Raw genomic sequence first — 14,393 nt, 5'->3', positions numbered from 1 at the left:
TTCTCTTTGCTAAAAGGGAGTCAGCAGTTTGTAAACTTAACACATTTAGGAAGATATAAAGTTGCATGCTAATTAGGCGGTGTTCTTTTTGTGTCTTGCATCACCTGAGCAGTAGTGTAAAAAAGCAATAGCTTCCTCCTAGTAAGTGTCTGTACTAATCACATTTAAATGATACGTAAATCATTATGGTTACTCATCTGCAGTTTCTGCACTCCATCAAAGGTGTTAAGAGCTGCAGGGATTTTTTTTTTTAAATAAAATATTTAATTTTTCATTGCAAATATTTCAGGGAGGGAAAAATGGAGCCTTTCAGGTGGCCTTATCCTTTATTGAAAAGATGAGCTAACAGGTGAATTATTTACCCTCATGAGTCTCTTTGAAATTCTCTCAGTGTGCTAGCTAGTTAAATACCTACACTCTTGTTTAAGCCAGCTGCATCTGGGCAATTCCTTACTCCTGTTTATGGCTGCATTGGGATATGCACTACAGCTGCATCCTGCTGCCTGATCCGCATTGTCATACATCTTGTAAAAAACTGACTTTGCATGTATCATACAAGATTCAAAGAGGAATGGGCGGATTATATGGATAATAAGAATATCCAGCGTTATAATAGTTAATGTTAAAAAAAAAGCAAGGGAAGGGATGTAAAACCTCATGCTTTGGGGCTTACACCAGGAATTAGAAGACCACCTTCATGAGCAGCAGATTATGCCACAACTGCTTATTGTGGGATCCTTTCACCTTCCTCTGAAGCATCTGGCAATGGCCACTGCTGGAGATCGAATACTGGGCTAGATGGACCATGGGTCTGATCCAATTTGGCAATTCCTCTGGTCCTGTGTCACGGAGGAGGCAGAATAGCTGGCTCTTCCCAAGGGAGGATCGATCTCTAGATGTATAATAGATCAGCACGAACCATATGAAAAAGACTTCCAGTGAATGCAAAGTGGTCATGAGGGTCTATGTATTGACTGGTATAAGGCCATGTACTGGAAGGAGCCTGTACCCCAACATTCCTAGTAACGTGGGAAATGGCCCTTATTCTGTTTGTGTTATGGAGAGGGTAGATTCTCCCTAATTAAGGATGAAGCTATATTACGTCTACTGAGCACCAACGTAATGCATTTCTTCCACGTGGGCAAATACTTATTTTCCAGGGGTTATCTGCTTTACAGATGGGGACGCTGAGATGCAGGCAGGCTAAGGATGCGATTTTCAGAAGTGCTGAGCACTCAATAAAAAGTGAAGTCCATGGAGCTGCAGATGCTCTGCATGTCAGAAAATCAGGCTCGAATTGACTTCCCCCAGAGACCTGCAGGAAGGTAATGGCAGAGCTAAGAGTGAAACCCACATCACTAGATTTACACTCTGTTGCTGTGTGTACTCAGCCAGGCAGCCATAATACTGTACTTGTACACACCGCTGAAAGAATATCAGACTTCAGGTACATTAATTAAGCCTCACAGTACCTTTATACCTTAGGTAGGGATATTTTAGGAGGATCAGTCCACCCACAAATAACCTGCTGCCATCCCCAGAGAGCAGCAATACAACAGCTGTTTTAACAGTGCACCACAGCACCACAAAACAGGAAATGACATCTTATTCATTCAAGTGCAACAGGAGAAATTTCAGGTGAACAATGTACCTACCCACGTCTGAATGCGACCAAGGCCCAAAACTAATACTCCTGTTCTTACAAAAAGGATTGAGAGAATTTTAATTACTACACGTAGCCAAGACCTCTATAGACATCCCTCTCTCATATCACTTTTTTGGGGGGGCGGAGGGGGGATTATATTTTATGTATATATGAAAACACACCAAAAGGAATTAGGTTACTTTATGAACTAAATGATGTCCAGATTGTTCTCCTCTTGTGTCATTCCTAAATCTACTGAAAACCTCTTGCAGTTGGTATATTTCCAAGGCCCTGTTATATGTGTGTGAAAGACCCAGTATTTGAGAACAATCTCATTTGAAAGGAGAAGGCTCATTGTATTGCTCTTATCATGAGATTTTCTGATTTAACTTGCTAAAAAAGTAATCCACAAAGTAGGCCAGGAGCTACTGTGGCGACAAGAGGAGTATAAAGACACTGCGGGGATTGACAGGTTTCATCTTTTACATTCTCTCTTCTAAAAAGGAAGTGTGGCTGGAACTGCACTGCAGCTTTTCAAAAGGGCTCAGAGGGGGCTGCTCTATTTACAGCTTGTGCTGCCTGGATGAGGAAATTTTTCCTAAGCAAATACCCAAGCACAAGCCATAAACCTTGAACTGTCTTTTAGCCTGGCAATGAGAGATGGGAGAGATCCATTTCTCCCTCAGAAGAGGAGGACTCCAGGCCACAGACCTAAACCTCTTGGCCCCCATATTTATTCATTAGTCAGGCTGTGACCTCCAGCCTTTGTGACCTGACCCTACCTGTGATGAATGGGTTTAATCTCCGGCGTGACACTGGGGCTTTCGATTCCTGCAGGTTAATCAATTTCACTTGGCAGGAGTCCTGATGACTGATCGGCGGGATCCTTGGTAGAGGAGAACACGGATTCCTGAAAGAGCAGCGCTCTGTGCCCAGCCTATAATGGGTGGGTGGAAGTGGGGTTCGGCCAGGCAAGGGAACTAGTCTAGCTAAAGATGCAGAATGCCATGTACGGACTGCCTGTTTCCACCAGCCAGGAAGCACGGATACAGGTGGTAGCTGGAGATCCTAATCCCAAGGCACTTGGCCTTCTTCTTATCACCACTATGGGTTCAGCCACACCCAAGCCCTGCTCCTCCCCCACCCCTCAAATGCACCCGTTCCAATGGGACCTGCCTGGGGATCTATGCTGCTGAGCAAATCAGGAACAGGCTGACAACTGACAGCACGCCCACCCTAGATGGCGAGCGGGAGGAGGGAAGAGGTGGTGTGGCCTGGCGGTGACTCAGAGGATCAGAACTCAAAGGTTACTAATACTTATTACAAATACCAGTAGTATTCCTCAGTAATGATCCAAAACACTGCAGAAAGCAACACCCTCCTGGAGCATGACTGTAGGACAATAGAGTATTTTTAACAAGGGAATAACTATTATTGGGCACATTGAAAAACCCAGCAGACTGAAAGGCAGAGAAGTTGCTTCGCCAGTCATGATTTATAGTAACTGTTCTATCTGTATTCTATCTGAGCCACTCAGCAATCGCACACGAAGGAGCGCTAGCCAAATACCAGTAATACACAGCCAGATGCGAGTCAGACAGAGAATGGAAAGGGGAAGGATGCTGAAGAGGAGACAGAAATAAAAATAGGTTGGAAGCCTGCGTTCGTTGCTTTGCTAAACGGAATGACTGAGGGGAAGGAAACTGGGTGGCTCTGGATGTGAGCAGAATACGGGAGGGCTCTGCCCAGGGTGGAGAGAACCATCTAGATACAAGTGATTTATATTTATTGCTGGGGAATGAACGCATGGGGGCTCCCATCCCTTAAGATTTGGTCTGCATATATCAAGTCACCCCAGCCAACGGATCTTGCATGCTGAAGGGCTGCGCTGTAAAAGGGTCGGGTAAAATATGCCACTGCACACTGGCACCTAGACGAGGTCAGCTAACAGCATGGGGGTTTTCAAGACAAGCTGAGGAGCACCCTCCTTTCTTGGACCAAATAAGGGCTCTTCCAGCACCATAACACTAGCCAGGCACTGCAGAGAATTCACCAGCCACAAAGGGGTCTGGCCTGGCACTTCAGAGTCACCATTGCCTGAAAGCTGTTTCCCCACACTTCAATCGTCTAATGCAGGTGCTAGTTATTCACGTGCACAGCTGAGGACGAAGCATCACACTGAACTACGTGCAGAGAAGGTTGCTCAGCACTACTGGCTGCTCTCACAACAGAGGGTGGGTCCACAAGCAAGATTCACACTGCTGCCAACCACCCTGAAGAATGAGATTTCTTTAAACTTATAACATGGCAATGTTACATGTTGTTATTAAATCCAGTTATCACCCTAGACTCTCTGGCCCCTCTGGCAACGAAAGCCAGCCTGAGTTCCTCCTGCTGTATTAGAAGCATCCGTTCACCTCACTGCATCCCCACAATGATTACCACATTGACTCACGGTTAGGCACCATCTGCTTTATGACACTAACAGAATCAGGGGACAGGGTAACACACCACTAAAAGGGGCAATGCAGGGTGGACTAAACCATGTCCCCAAAGCCAGGTTAAAGTCTCTGTGCAAGGCTGTAATTCAATTACAAGGGACATGACAGGGTCCTGTCCAGGCTACCACGTGGAAGCAGGTTGCACACTGGTTAGAAGACAACTTGTAAACAGGTCCCTTCCCACAATTATTGGTGATGCATAAGAAATGGTTTGGGGGCTAAGCAACAGAGACCTTTGCTTAATGTACGACATCTTGGCTCACTGTCACCCTGTCTTCTCTCCCCACCCATCTAGCTGGTTCATCCACTTGGTGCATCTTGACGTAACCCAGATTGTGAGCCTCTGGGGGCCTTCTGACTGCATGTCCGCCCAGCACCTAGCACAAAGGGCCCATGATCCCCAGGGATGAAGAAGGAGGAAAAGGAATGGCAGAACCACAGAGATCCAGCTGGCCATGTGCACAGCCCATACTCATCAACTGTTTGTGAGCCAGAAAGTGCTCCTAGCCATTCACATGTATTCACACAGCGAGGTACTCCCAGCACTGCACTCTGCTCTTAGATTTCTCATATCCCGTAATGCCAGCACACGTGGCTTTTTAAAACTAGAACAGGGTTTTTTCTCCTGAGCCTGGCCTGCAGACAGACACACATGTTTGGCCCTGTTAAGGCTCTGGACGCTCTGCATTGAGGAGATTTGAGCTGGTGTAACAATAGCAGTGTTACTACACTGGCACAGCCCCGAATGCAGACGTGCAGCACTGGAGCTGGCACCAGCATCCTGAACCGTATCGAGGTAGGCTGCATTCGGGCAACGGATCTACATCAATGTGGCTGCACCGCTGCAAGTTTCCTTAATGCAGATGGGGCCTCTGTCAGGGCAAATAACGTCACCTCCTTCTAAAGCAACACCAACACAAAGGCCGCTCTCGGGCACTGCCAGGATTCTCAACATGAACGTAACACGCAGATAGTCATAGTTTTGTGCAAGGATTACGAGAAGGAGACTAACCCCAAAACTGTGTGTGTCATATGGAAGCGTCTTCTGAGTTACTGTAGTTGTCAACTGGAAAGTGATCTGAATCGGTTTCCTTACTGAAAAACATGTAGCTTTTTTTTATAAGCTGTAATGAGGAACTGGGAAAGACTCTCTTTCACATAACAACTCGGGATTTCTATATATGTATTATCTCCCCTCTCCCCCCGACACAACGTTTTTAATTTTCTCAATTGCTCCTTTTGACTATTTCACATACCGAGTAGTGCGAAGGTGGCCCAACTGTGTAGCCATGAGCTAAAAGTTAACCACTGAGATCTACAATGTGGCTCATGTTCATCCTCTGCTTTAATGTGGAGAGGTGGCCCTGGGAGAGTACAGCTCCCAGCATGCAAGGCTCCATCTTAATCCAAATGGACAGGATTCGAGTGCCCCTTGGACACACCCACCCAATAAAAGATCAAAAGGAGGCTGCAGTCTAAAATCAGGTGCTAGCCCCGGAGTGTTGCAGCCCATGGTTGAGAACCCCTGGAAGCAGAAACTTATAAAGGATGCAAAACTAGCATAACCAATTCCCAGGGCCTCATGTGGCATCACGTGCTCTGCTGCATCCTTTACCTGGAAGGGCTTGGTGAAACACTCCAAACCTACCTGTGGTATGAGAGAACGTGCTCCCCTCCCTCCCCCATTCCTGGTTGCCTGGCTACTCACTGTTGTTCAGCTTTGGTGCGGTCATTTAGAAAGAAGAGGGCCGTGGCCAGGAAAAACATCCCTCCGAGGACGACGACGAATGGGCAGAGCATGAGCGCATAGCCCAGGCTGAGGAACTCCCAGAGCGGGGACTCCTTTGTGCTTTGTTGTATCAGATCTGAGATCTAGGAGAGAGGGGCAAAAAACCCAACAACGTTACCCACAACTCCAGGCCTGGCATGATGCAGAAAGTGATTTATCATCGTTACAGGCGAGGGAACGTTTCCTTAACTGCCTGCTGAACATGTGCGCTTGGAAGTTCTGTTTGTTACAGATCTTGTGTCCTCTGTGCACACCATTATTCTCTGCTCAGGAGTCCTTGGGACATTTGCAGAGAGGGATGCGCTAAGAGCTCTCTTTTCCTCATCTCTCTTGGCCTGCTTCATTATTCCCACATTCCTGCCCCCAGCCCCTGCTTTGGCATCTGGATGAGTGAACAGCTAACCCAGGGGTAGGCAACCTATGGCACAGTTGTTAAAGGCGGCACGTGAGCTGATTTTCAGTGGCACTCACACTGCCTGGGTCCTGGCCACTGGTCCGGGGGCCTCTGCCTTTTAATTTAATTTTAAATGAAGCTTCTTAAACATTTAAAAAAACTTATTTATTTTACATACAACAATAGTTTAGTTATATATTATAGACTTATAGAAAGAGACCTTCTAAACACATTAAAATGTATTACCGCATGCGAAACCTTTAATTAGAGTGAATAAATGAAGACTCGGCACAGCGCTTCTGAAAGGTTGCTGACCCCTGAGCTAACCTATGGGCTAACCAAGGCTGTTAGTGATTGTCTGCAATGCCGCATGGGGAAGTATAACCCTGCAGTGATTCCTGGTTATACCTACCCATTATCTATCCTCCAGCAGCAGACAGACATACAGAGTTAAGTTGCATGGAATTCGATGTGTGTCGGGGCTGGGCTTTCAGACAACGTCAAAGCTATGGTCCTATCAGCTTTTCATGGACATTGTGCACGCTTCTGTGAATAGGGACCCGTCCTCTCCCCTTCTGTTATTTTATGTGCCCATTCTTTGTCTTGCAGTAGTGCACATTGTGCTAGGTGCTGCACAAACACTGAACAAAGAGCCTTGCCTAAACAGCTTCTAATCTAAGCAGCTGGCTCCTTCTACCAAAGAAGTGGCATGACTTCAGTGTAAGAGAGAGAGAGTCTGGAGCTACTGACCCTGGTGCAAGATCTCAGGCCTGAACCAGAGGCTACAAACCAAAGTCAGGCCATGTATTAAAGCAGATAAGCATCCGGTACATGAACTTGGCAAAGTTGTTGCTGGTTGACTAGGTACTAGATATGTACGTAAATATATGCCAGCTAGTACAGATACATCCCAATCTAGTACAAGATCAGATGGCTGACAAAATAATGAATAGGGATGTTTTGTCCGAGATATCCGGAACAAGAGAAGGTAAACAGCTTTCATGAAACATGTAAAGATGTTTATCCCAGTTGTTTGTCTCCGTCTATAAATGTTGGGGTATCTCACCTTAACCCTTTGTGTGGCCTAGCGGACAGCAGAAATTTCTGCTCACAACTGAGACATTCCTTGCCACAGGGCACTCATTTGTTAGTGTACCTGTAACCACAGAGCCAGCGCACTAGGACTATGCCCTGAGGGCAATAGACCTGGTTGAATGCCTTTGTCACTGAACCATGCCTAGGGTCTTTCTTTCTGAGTAACACTGATGTCTGCTGAATTAGCAGGCTGCATTATCAGCTGTTAGTACTGATAACACTGGAGCTCCAAGGACAGAAGCACTGAGCAGCGTTACTGGGGCACCAGCATTCTAGTTTTCAACACTTAACATTCAGCAATGAAACGGCATAATTATATGACAATGTGCATGCATCTGGGGTGACAGAAATACATCTTAGAGTGGCATTATTTATTCCAATCTTCTGGAAAGTGTGGGTGCTAAAATGTAGTTTTACATTTACAATAAGGTAACATTTCTATAGGCAAAACATCAATCATCTCTTAGTATTAGCTGGTCAATGATTTAGTGAACAAATCAGCTTCCAAGATGGCAATAGTTGTAACAATGATAATCCGCTGGAAATGGGTGGAAATCTCAGTGCCCAGTCAATCTGTGACTTTATTTTTATTTATTTTTTGCTGATACTGCATTAGTGCCAAATACAGCAAGGTTTGTGTACTGCAGACCCCTGCTGACGCCTGCACTGAGACCCACCAGACTCTTGGGTCTGAACAAACTATCTGAACATATACAGATCTCTAAAAAAACCTTTTCAATTCTAGGAATGGACAAAGGTTGTGCAAGGAAAATTCCCTCCTCCTCCTTCCCCCCAAAAAACTAGCTTCACCTAATGAAGCAAGTTCCTCTGTGACAAGAGCAGCTGGCTAAAAGCACAAACCAACAGCAGTAAGTGACATTTAAGTTTGAAATTTAAAGATAACAACTAATTCAAGTGGGAGAAAATCCTATACCCAGAGGGAATCCCCAACTCACAGCCCGGAAGCCGAAAGTGGCGAGGCAGCAGGTAAGAGCCATTATAAGAAGCACCTCAGCAGATGAGAGAATTCAAAACAAAAGGTCATAGAAATTTGGGACATATGGGGACTTCATTGAAACTGTAACACAAAGTGCTCCAAAGGTCTTGTAGTGCTCTATGAATGAAGCAGCAGCACTGGTCTCAATGTCTTACTATTCCTACCACCGCTCAGATTGGGGTCTACTATGGAGAAGCACATGCCAAGAAATATACAGACGGGCATGCGGCCAGATGCTGATAATGAAACCTGTCTCCGCGTAGAACAGCAAGAGGAACATCTTTAAGGAGGGAGCTACCAGAAGTAGATGGGGAAATGTTTCAGTAACTATAGTATCCAAGCCATCCCAGAAGTGGAAAGGGATTTCTCCCTAGGAATGGAAATCTGCCCCCAGCCAGAAGTGAAAAAGCTGCACTCACAAGATTTAAATTCAAAATCTAAGGATGTGTCCATAGTCAGATGCTTCCTACACCGACAGAAAGAGTTCGTCAGTTGATGCAGTTAATCCACCTCTCCAAGAGGCAGAACCTAGGTCAATGGAAGAATTATTCCATCAGCCTCGTGATGTCTAGTGGGGGTTAGGTCACCCTAACTACGTGGCACAGGGTGTGAAATTTTTCATAGCTCTGAGCAATGTCACTAGGTCAGCCTACGTTTTAGATGTAGCCCAGGCCGAAGCCTCTTTAGCCAAACTCCTGTCCCCCGTTTCTCGTCCTAGAAAGGAGGAGATTTAAGTGTCTGGGATGTAGCAGAGAGAGGTTTTGCTGTCCTCTAAAGGAGAGTTTTGTTTCAGCTGATCAATGCTTAGTTTGCAGATGGGAAATCAGAAGAGTTGTCATATGGGAGGTTATTGTAAAGACTGGTCCTTGGACTGAAAAGCAAATGCCGTGGTTGTTGGTCTGTGAAGCAAAACTACAAGGCAAGAATGTAAAGAGCATAAATGCTCAGGAAATTAGCAGACCACACAATGCAGCCTGTGTGCAGACATGCCAAACCCATGGAGGAAAAAACCACAGAAATTGGGCTTGTTTTTGGCTTAATTGGCTTGTGAGTTGCTAGTTGGCTAGTTGTAGATTGTTGGGCTGCTTGTTTCTTTTTTTTTGATCGGCCTCCAGCAAGCAGGAGCAATGGGGGGTGGAGTCTGGGGTGCACAGCGGGCCCACCACAGCCCCAGAGTGCACACCAGGGGGATCTAATCCCACAGAGTGTTGGGGTTCTTAGGAATTGGCACGTATTGGCCTTGTTTTGAAATGGAACTAGCCTGATTTTGGGCTTATTGTGAAAGTCGGGGTGCTTATTTACCATATGAAGGTTGGCAACTGTGCCTGTGTGTGGCCAGGAGACAGGGACCTCAATTTGTAGCTATTATTCCCTGGCATACCCAACTGTCATCAAAGCAGCCCTCTCAATGTGTAATAGCAACAATTAATGCTTTGCACTTCAGAAGTACCTTTCACCTGAAAATCCCAGAGCTCTTTTCCACAGTGGCTGGTATTATCCTCCACAGGGTCAGGTGGCTTGTTCAAGTCACATGACAAATCAGCAGCGCCGAGAGGATTAGAACCTGGACTTCACCTCCCACATGCATTTGCTAACCACTAGGCCTTGCTAGATGACATGACATTCCAGGCTCATGTAGCTTGTTACACTGAAATAGTCTTTAACTAACACAAATACCAAGGTGGCTCCCCACACCTGTTCCTCTCTTACTGACCCACCACCATGTCAACACCCGCCTTTCACCAGTCAGGCTAGCCCCATGCATTTGGTGGCTGTGCATTTTGGGAATTGCAGTTTCAATACCAGGGAGTAGCTGAGCTGCCTGCAGAACAAAAGGGGAATTTCTGCACAAGTGGCATGATGCTGGGGATAAAGGGTTTGAGCCTCAGTGGGGCTGAACACCCACAGCTCCCTAGCAGCCAGCAACCGATCTCTAGGGCAGGCAATGCCAAATCCAGTGAGACCAGGCAAATGACAACTCAAGTGAAGGACCTAACTCCTTACAGACGGTTAGAGCTCAGACCGTTTGAGTTTATGGGCAGAAAAAAAAAGAAGGGGGGGGGCAACACAAAAGGGACCAGCTGGCAAGCAGTGTCCCCAAAGCAGGGGAAAGACTTAGTGAGAAAGGCCCCTGAGCGCAGCTGGGCCAGAGAATTCCTGAACTTGATGTTATTGCACAGAAAAGTTGAGCGTGTAGAAAACCGCTCCCAGCACTGCTTCTCTGGGCAGATGTACAGCAGGAATCCTGCTAGATGGCTCCATTTAGGCCGGCCCTGCGTTCATCCTTATACCCTCGTTCATCTAGCAGCAGAAAGCCCATTGTGGGGGAGGTGGCAACTTCCCCTCTGCCATGGGGGCCGGCAGGGGACCCAGCACAGCCAATAGAACCCCTGGCGCAAGTACAGTTGCCGTCCCAGAGTGGAACCCCTGAAAGAGGACAAGATGGGGCAACACCCCCCCACAGAAACACAGGGTCTCCGGCTTGTGCACAGAGCTGTAATTTACACCTCTCTGTACCACCTTGGAGAACCTATCCTTATGGCCAAGTGATAGTTACATCCCAAGCCGACAGGAATCAAACAAACGCTGCCGTTTTGCAAGAGCAGCGTGAACTATACTGCACGTTTTGAATGCCAAGGCAGGTAACTCATGTTATAATTGTCTCTATCCAGTACTTTCCAACCCATCACCTCTTTTACCAGCAGCTGAGTAGCCCTTAGGAATACACAATGGGGTGACAAGACCAAAGAAAATCAGAAAAATTCCTTCTGTTCTGATCTTTAAGAACAAAGCACCCCATTACTGATCAGTACAAGCTAATGGCAAATACTTCAGCCCTCAATAGGAAATGGCATTCAGGACATAGCCTCCGATACATCATTATAAGCAGAAATCACTATAAACTCAATTCCACTCTGCTAGCAAGAAAACCCACAAAATGCACTGCCCTTCCGACACTAACTGGAAAGTGTCCTAGTGCAGGGGAGGTTTCAGAGCTTCTGCAGACTGTTGGCCACATCTTAACAGAGAAAACATCTCCCCTCAACTCGTAATCTCACGATCTCTCTCTCGTCACGACTGCAATGGCTCACACAGAGAAGTGATATTAGGAAGGCACGTCACCCATTTTTAGCTGTTTGAGCATGGTAAGTGTTCGGTCCTTTATGGATTCAAGTTCCTCTCCTGCTGTACTTCTGTTCTTCATTTCACCTCCTCCCCTCCCATCAGTTCTGGTGCTTTCAGATGGAAACAAGGATGCCAGCCAGCACCAGGTGAGCAGCCAGCTCTCTGCAGATCACTAGCAAGTGCTCTGGAGAGCACAATTTGGAAGCTACTGCACTACTCCTCTCAGGCCTGGGCTACTCCTAAAATATAGGTCAACCTAGCAATACCACTCAGGAGTGTTGAAAATTCACACCCCGGAGACACACAGATAAGCTGACCTAAGTCTCTTGTTTGTTAATGACTGTCTTCGCTGCAAAATAAAGGTGTGTTTGTACACTGAGACAGCAATCCTGGGGGAGACGAGACACTGTAGTTTTTATGTCCATGTAGTTAGTAAAGGCAAATCTCAGGTGTAAAGTGTTAATTCTGAGAGAAGAACTGGCTGTGCTTTGGCTCCACTAGGATTTTACATCCAGGGTGGGTCTAGATGAGAAATTATTCTGGAATAATTCCTGATTAACTTCGTGTGGGAATGTTCTTATTCTGGAATAAAGCTGTTTTATTCCCAATTAGTTTTATGCAGTGGATTAAACTAATTTGAAATAGGGCATGTTTAGGGTTTTTCTACACTGGGAAATTAATTCAGATTAAGATAGGGTATGAATTCAAAGATTAAAGCAGGGTGTGAATGTAATTCCAGAATAATTCTCTTTCACAGTGGATTAAATTAATTTGGTATTAGGCACTTTTGTTCCAGAATAAGAGCATCCACAGAGGGAGTTAATCAGAAACAGCTATTCTGGAATAACAAGCATTTATCCAAGAATCAGAGCATTCACACATGAAGTTAATCTGCTTTAAATTCATACCCTATCATGTTCCAGATTATGTGTAGAAAAGCGCCAGAATAGTTCTCTAGACCTCGTGTATACACAGTTCTGCCACAAAGTGACCTTCTACCTGGATTTAAGAATATTCATGGGCATGGCTATGAACCCAGACAGCTCTTCAAAAATGAATCTGCAATGAGGCCACTTCAAACCAGGCCAAAAAGCCTGAAAAACCTACAGCTCCAATTATAAATTTTCATTAAAGAAGTATCCCAAATGCTGCATTTATTCTGATTCTCCCTAGCTATGTTGCCCATCTAGTGCTGCTCTATATTTGTGCAACTCGGCACCAGCCATAATTAACACTGTTCTGTTAACTACTTGTTAAAAGAAAGTCATTAGCATTCTTGCTATTTAAGTAGCTCATTAGATCCATGTTATCAGCCCACTCAAATAATGGAGTTGGGGCAGGGGTGGGAGGTGAGAAGTGACAGGTTTATGGCTAAAATTTTTCCAGGAACTATTCAGAGCCACACAAAGCTCTTTTAGAACAAGGAAACAGCTCAGACTTGTCTACAATTGATTATGAGGTCACTACATTCTAGCAGGGCCACCCGAACTGCAGAAGCAAAAAAAAAAAAAAGCAGCGGACCGGACTGTGCCGCCCCAAGAATGGACAGAATGCCGCCCCAGACACGTGCTTCCTCCGCTGGTGCCTGCTGGAGCTGGCCCTGCATTCTAGTCACTGCAGCCCTCTGTTCTGGGGCAAGATAGGTCAAAAGGGCAATGAGCCTTCTGCAGACACTGCAGTCATCTGCCTACCAGATAAACAAAGCTCCTGTCTTGAAAATGAACACACCCCTGGGTGCCAGAGTCTCAGGCCTGTGGGTTCCACAGGGAGGAGGCTGTGCAGAGCACAGGGACTTGAATGAAATCAGCAGTAGGAGCACCCATTCTCGCTACAGGGAGCTGTTCCAACATGAGGGGGCAGCAGTGGGATTGTGAGGTCCTGAAGCCCAGTGCCCACTCTGACGATGCACAGTGGGGGTGTCACACACTGTCTTCAGGATGTGTTGGTTTGAAGTCACTTTAACAACAACAGGAACAATAAAAATGGCTCTTGAGGGTCTCCAAATTAAAAGAGGAATCTTTCAAGGGGATTCCTTATCACCCATGCTGTTCGTGGCAGCAATGCTGCTGCTGACATGGATGCGCCGCAAGATAAATTGTGGTTCTCCTATCAGCAAGAACCACCACTGCGGTTACATGCTATACGCAGATGATCGATCACAAAAGGAGATGCAGAGATTGGTGACATGTAGGAAGGTTGGGTGAAGATCTAAAGCTATGGGTTGGATTGGCTCAGCATGTGTTGGCGTCTCAAAAGACGGGTAAATTAGTACAATGATAAGTTAACGAAGGTACTATCCAAGATATCTTGCAGCATGCTCCCTACAAATACCTTGGAATCAGGGAACTGTTGGAGTTACAACATAAGGAAGTCAAAGAAGAAGTGAGGAAAGAATATTAAAGACAAATAAGAATTACTCTAAGGACAAAACTCGAAGAATCTTATCCAAGTCATTAATATGTGGGTCATACCAGTAGTATAGCACACTGCTGGACTGAACACGTAGAATCAAGAGAAGAAAAAAATTAACATCCGAACAAGAACGCTCCTGGCAATGCACAGAGTAATCACTCAGGAAGTGAATAAGATGTACAGCCAACAATGTGATGGAGGAAAAGGATCTGTAGAGGAAGCAATTGACAATGAAGAATACACTATTAAAATATCTGAGGACTCAGTCAGAGGAAAAGTATACCAAGGAACACTGCCTTTCATGTATGGAAATACTGTAAATCCACACCAGTGAAAACAGGCATATACACAAACACACACCCAGAAGCACTTATTCATCCCAATAATATATCTGTAGAAGGCAGCAGAGATATGGCTGGTTAGAAGCAAGAAAA

General features: G+C 45.7%; 1 protein-coding gene across 3 annotated transcripts in view; it reads right to left on the bottom strand.

Annotated features, from left to right (window-relative positions):
* Positions 1 to 14,393, bottom strand: part of LOC120387292 (protein spinster homolog 2-like) — a 155,143-nt gene that overhangs the window by 13,752 nt on the left and 126,998 nt on the right. For 2 of the 3 annotated variants that reach the window (XR_005590108.1, XR_005590107.1), the window contains exons 11-12: positions 5,855 to 6,018; positions 5,159 to 5,241 (exon numbers count right to left, since the gene is read on the bottom strand). Coding sequence is in view for 1 of the 3 variants with exons in the window: in XM_039507783.1 (XP_039363717.1) it covers positions 5,855 to 6,018 (164 nt within the window). In the remaining 2 variants the exon portion in view is untranslated. The remainder of the gene's footprint in view (positions 1 to 5,158; positions 5,242 to 5,854; positions 6,019 to 14,393) is intronic. The other variant, XM_039507783.1, reaches the window with a different exon arrangement.

This window comes from Mauremys reevesii, linkage group 20 (assembly GCF_016161935.1).
Source record: "Mauremys reevesii isolate NIE-2019 linkage group 20, ASM1616193v1, whole genome shotgun sequence".
Classification (NCBI taxonomy): domain Eukaryota; kingdom Metazoa; phylum Chordata; order Testudines; family Geoemydidae; genus Mauremys; species Mauremys reevesii.
Note: the sequence above shows the minus strand (reverse complement) of the source record. Positions and strands in the feature narration are given on the sequence as shown.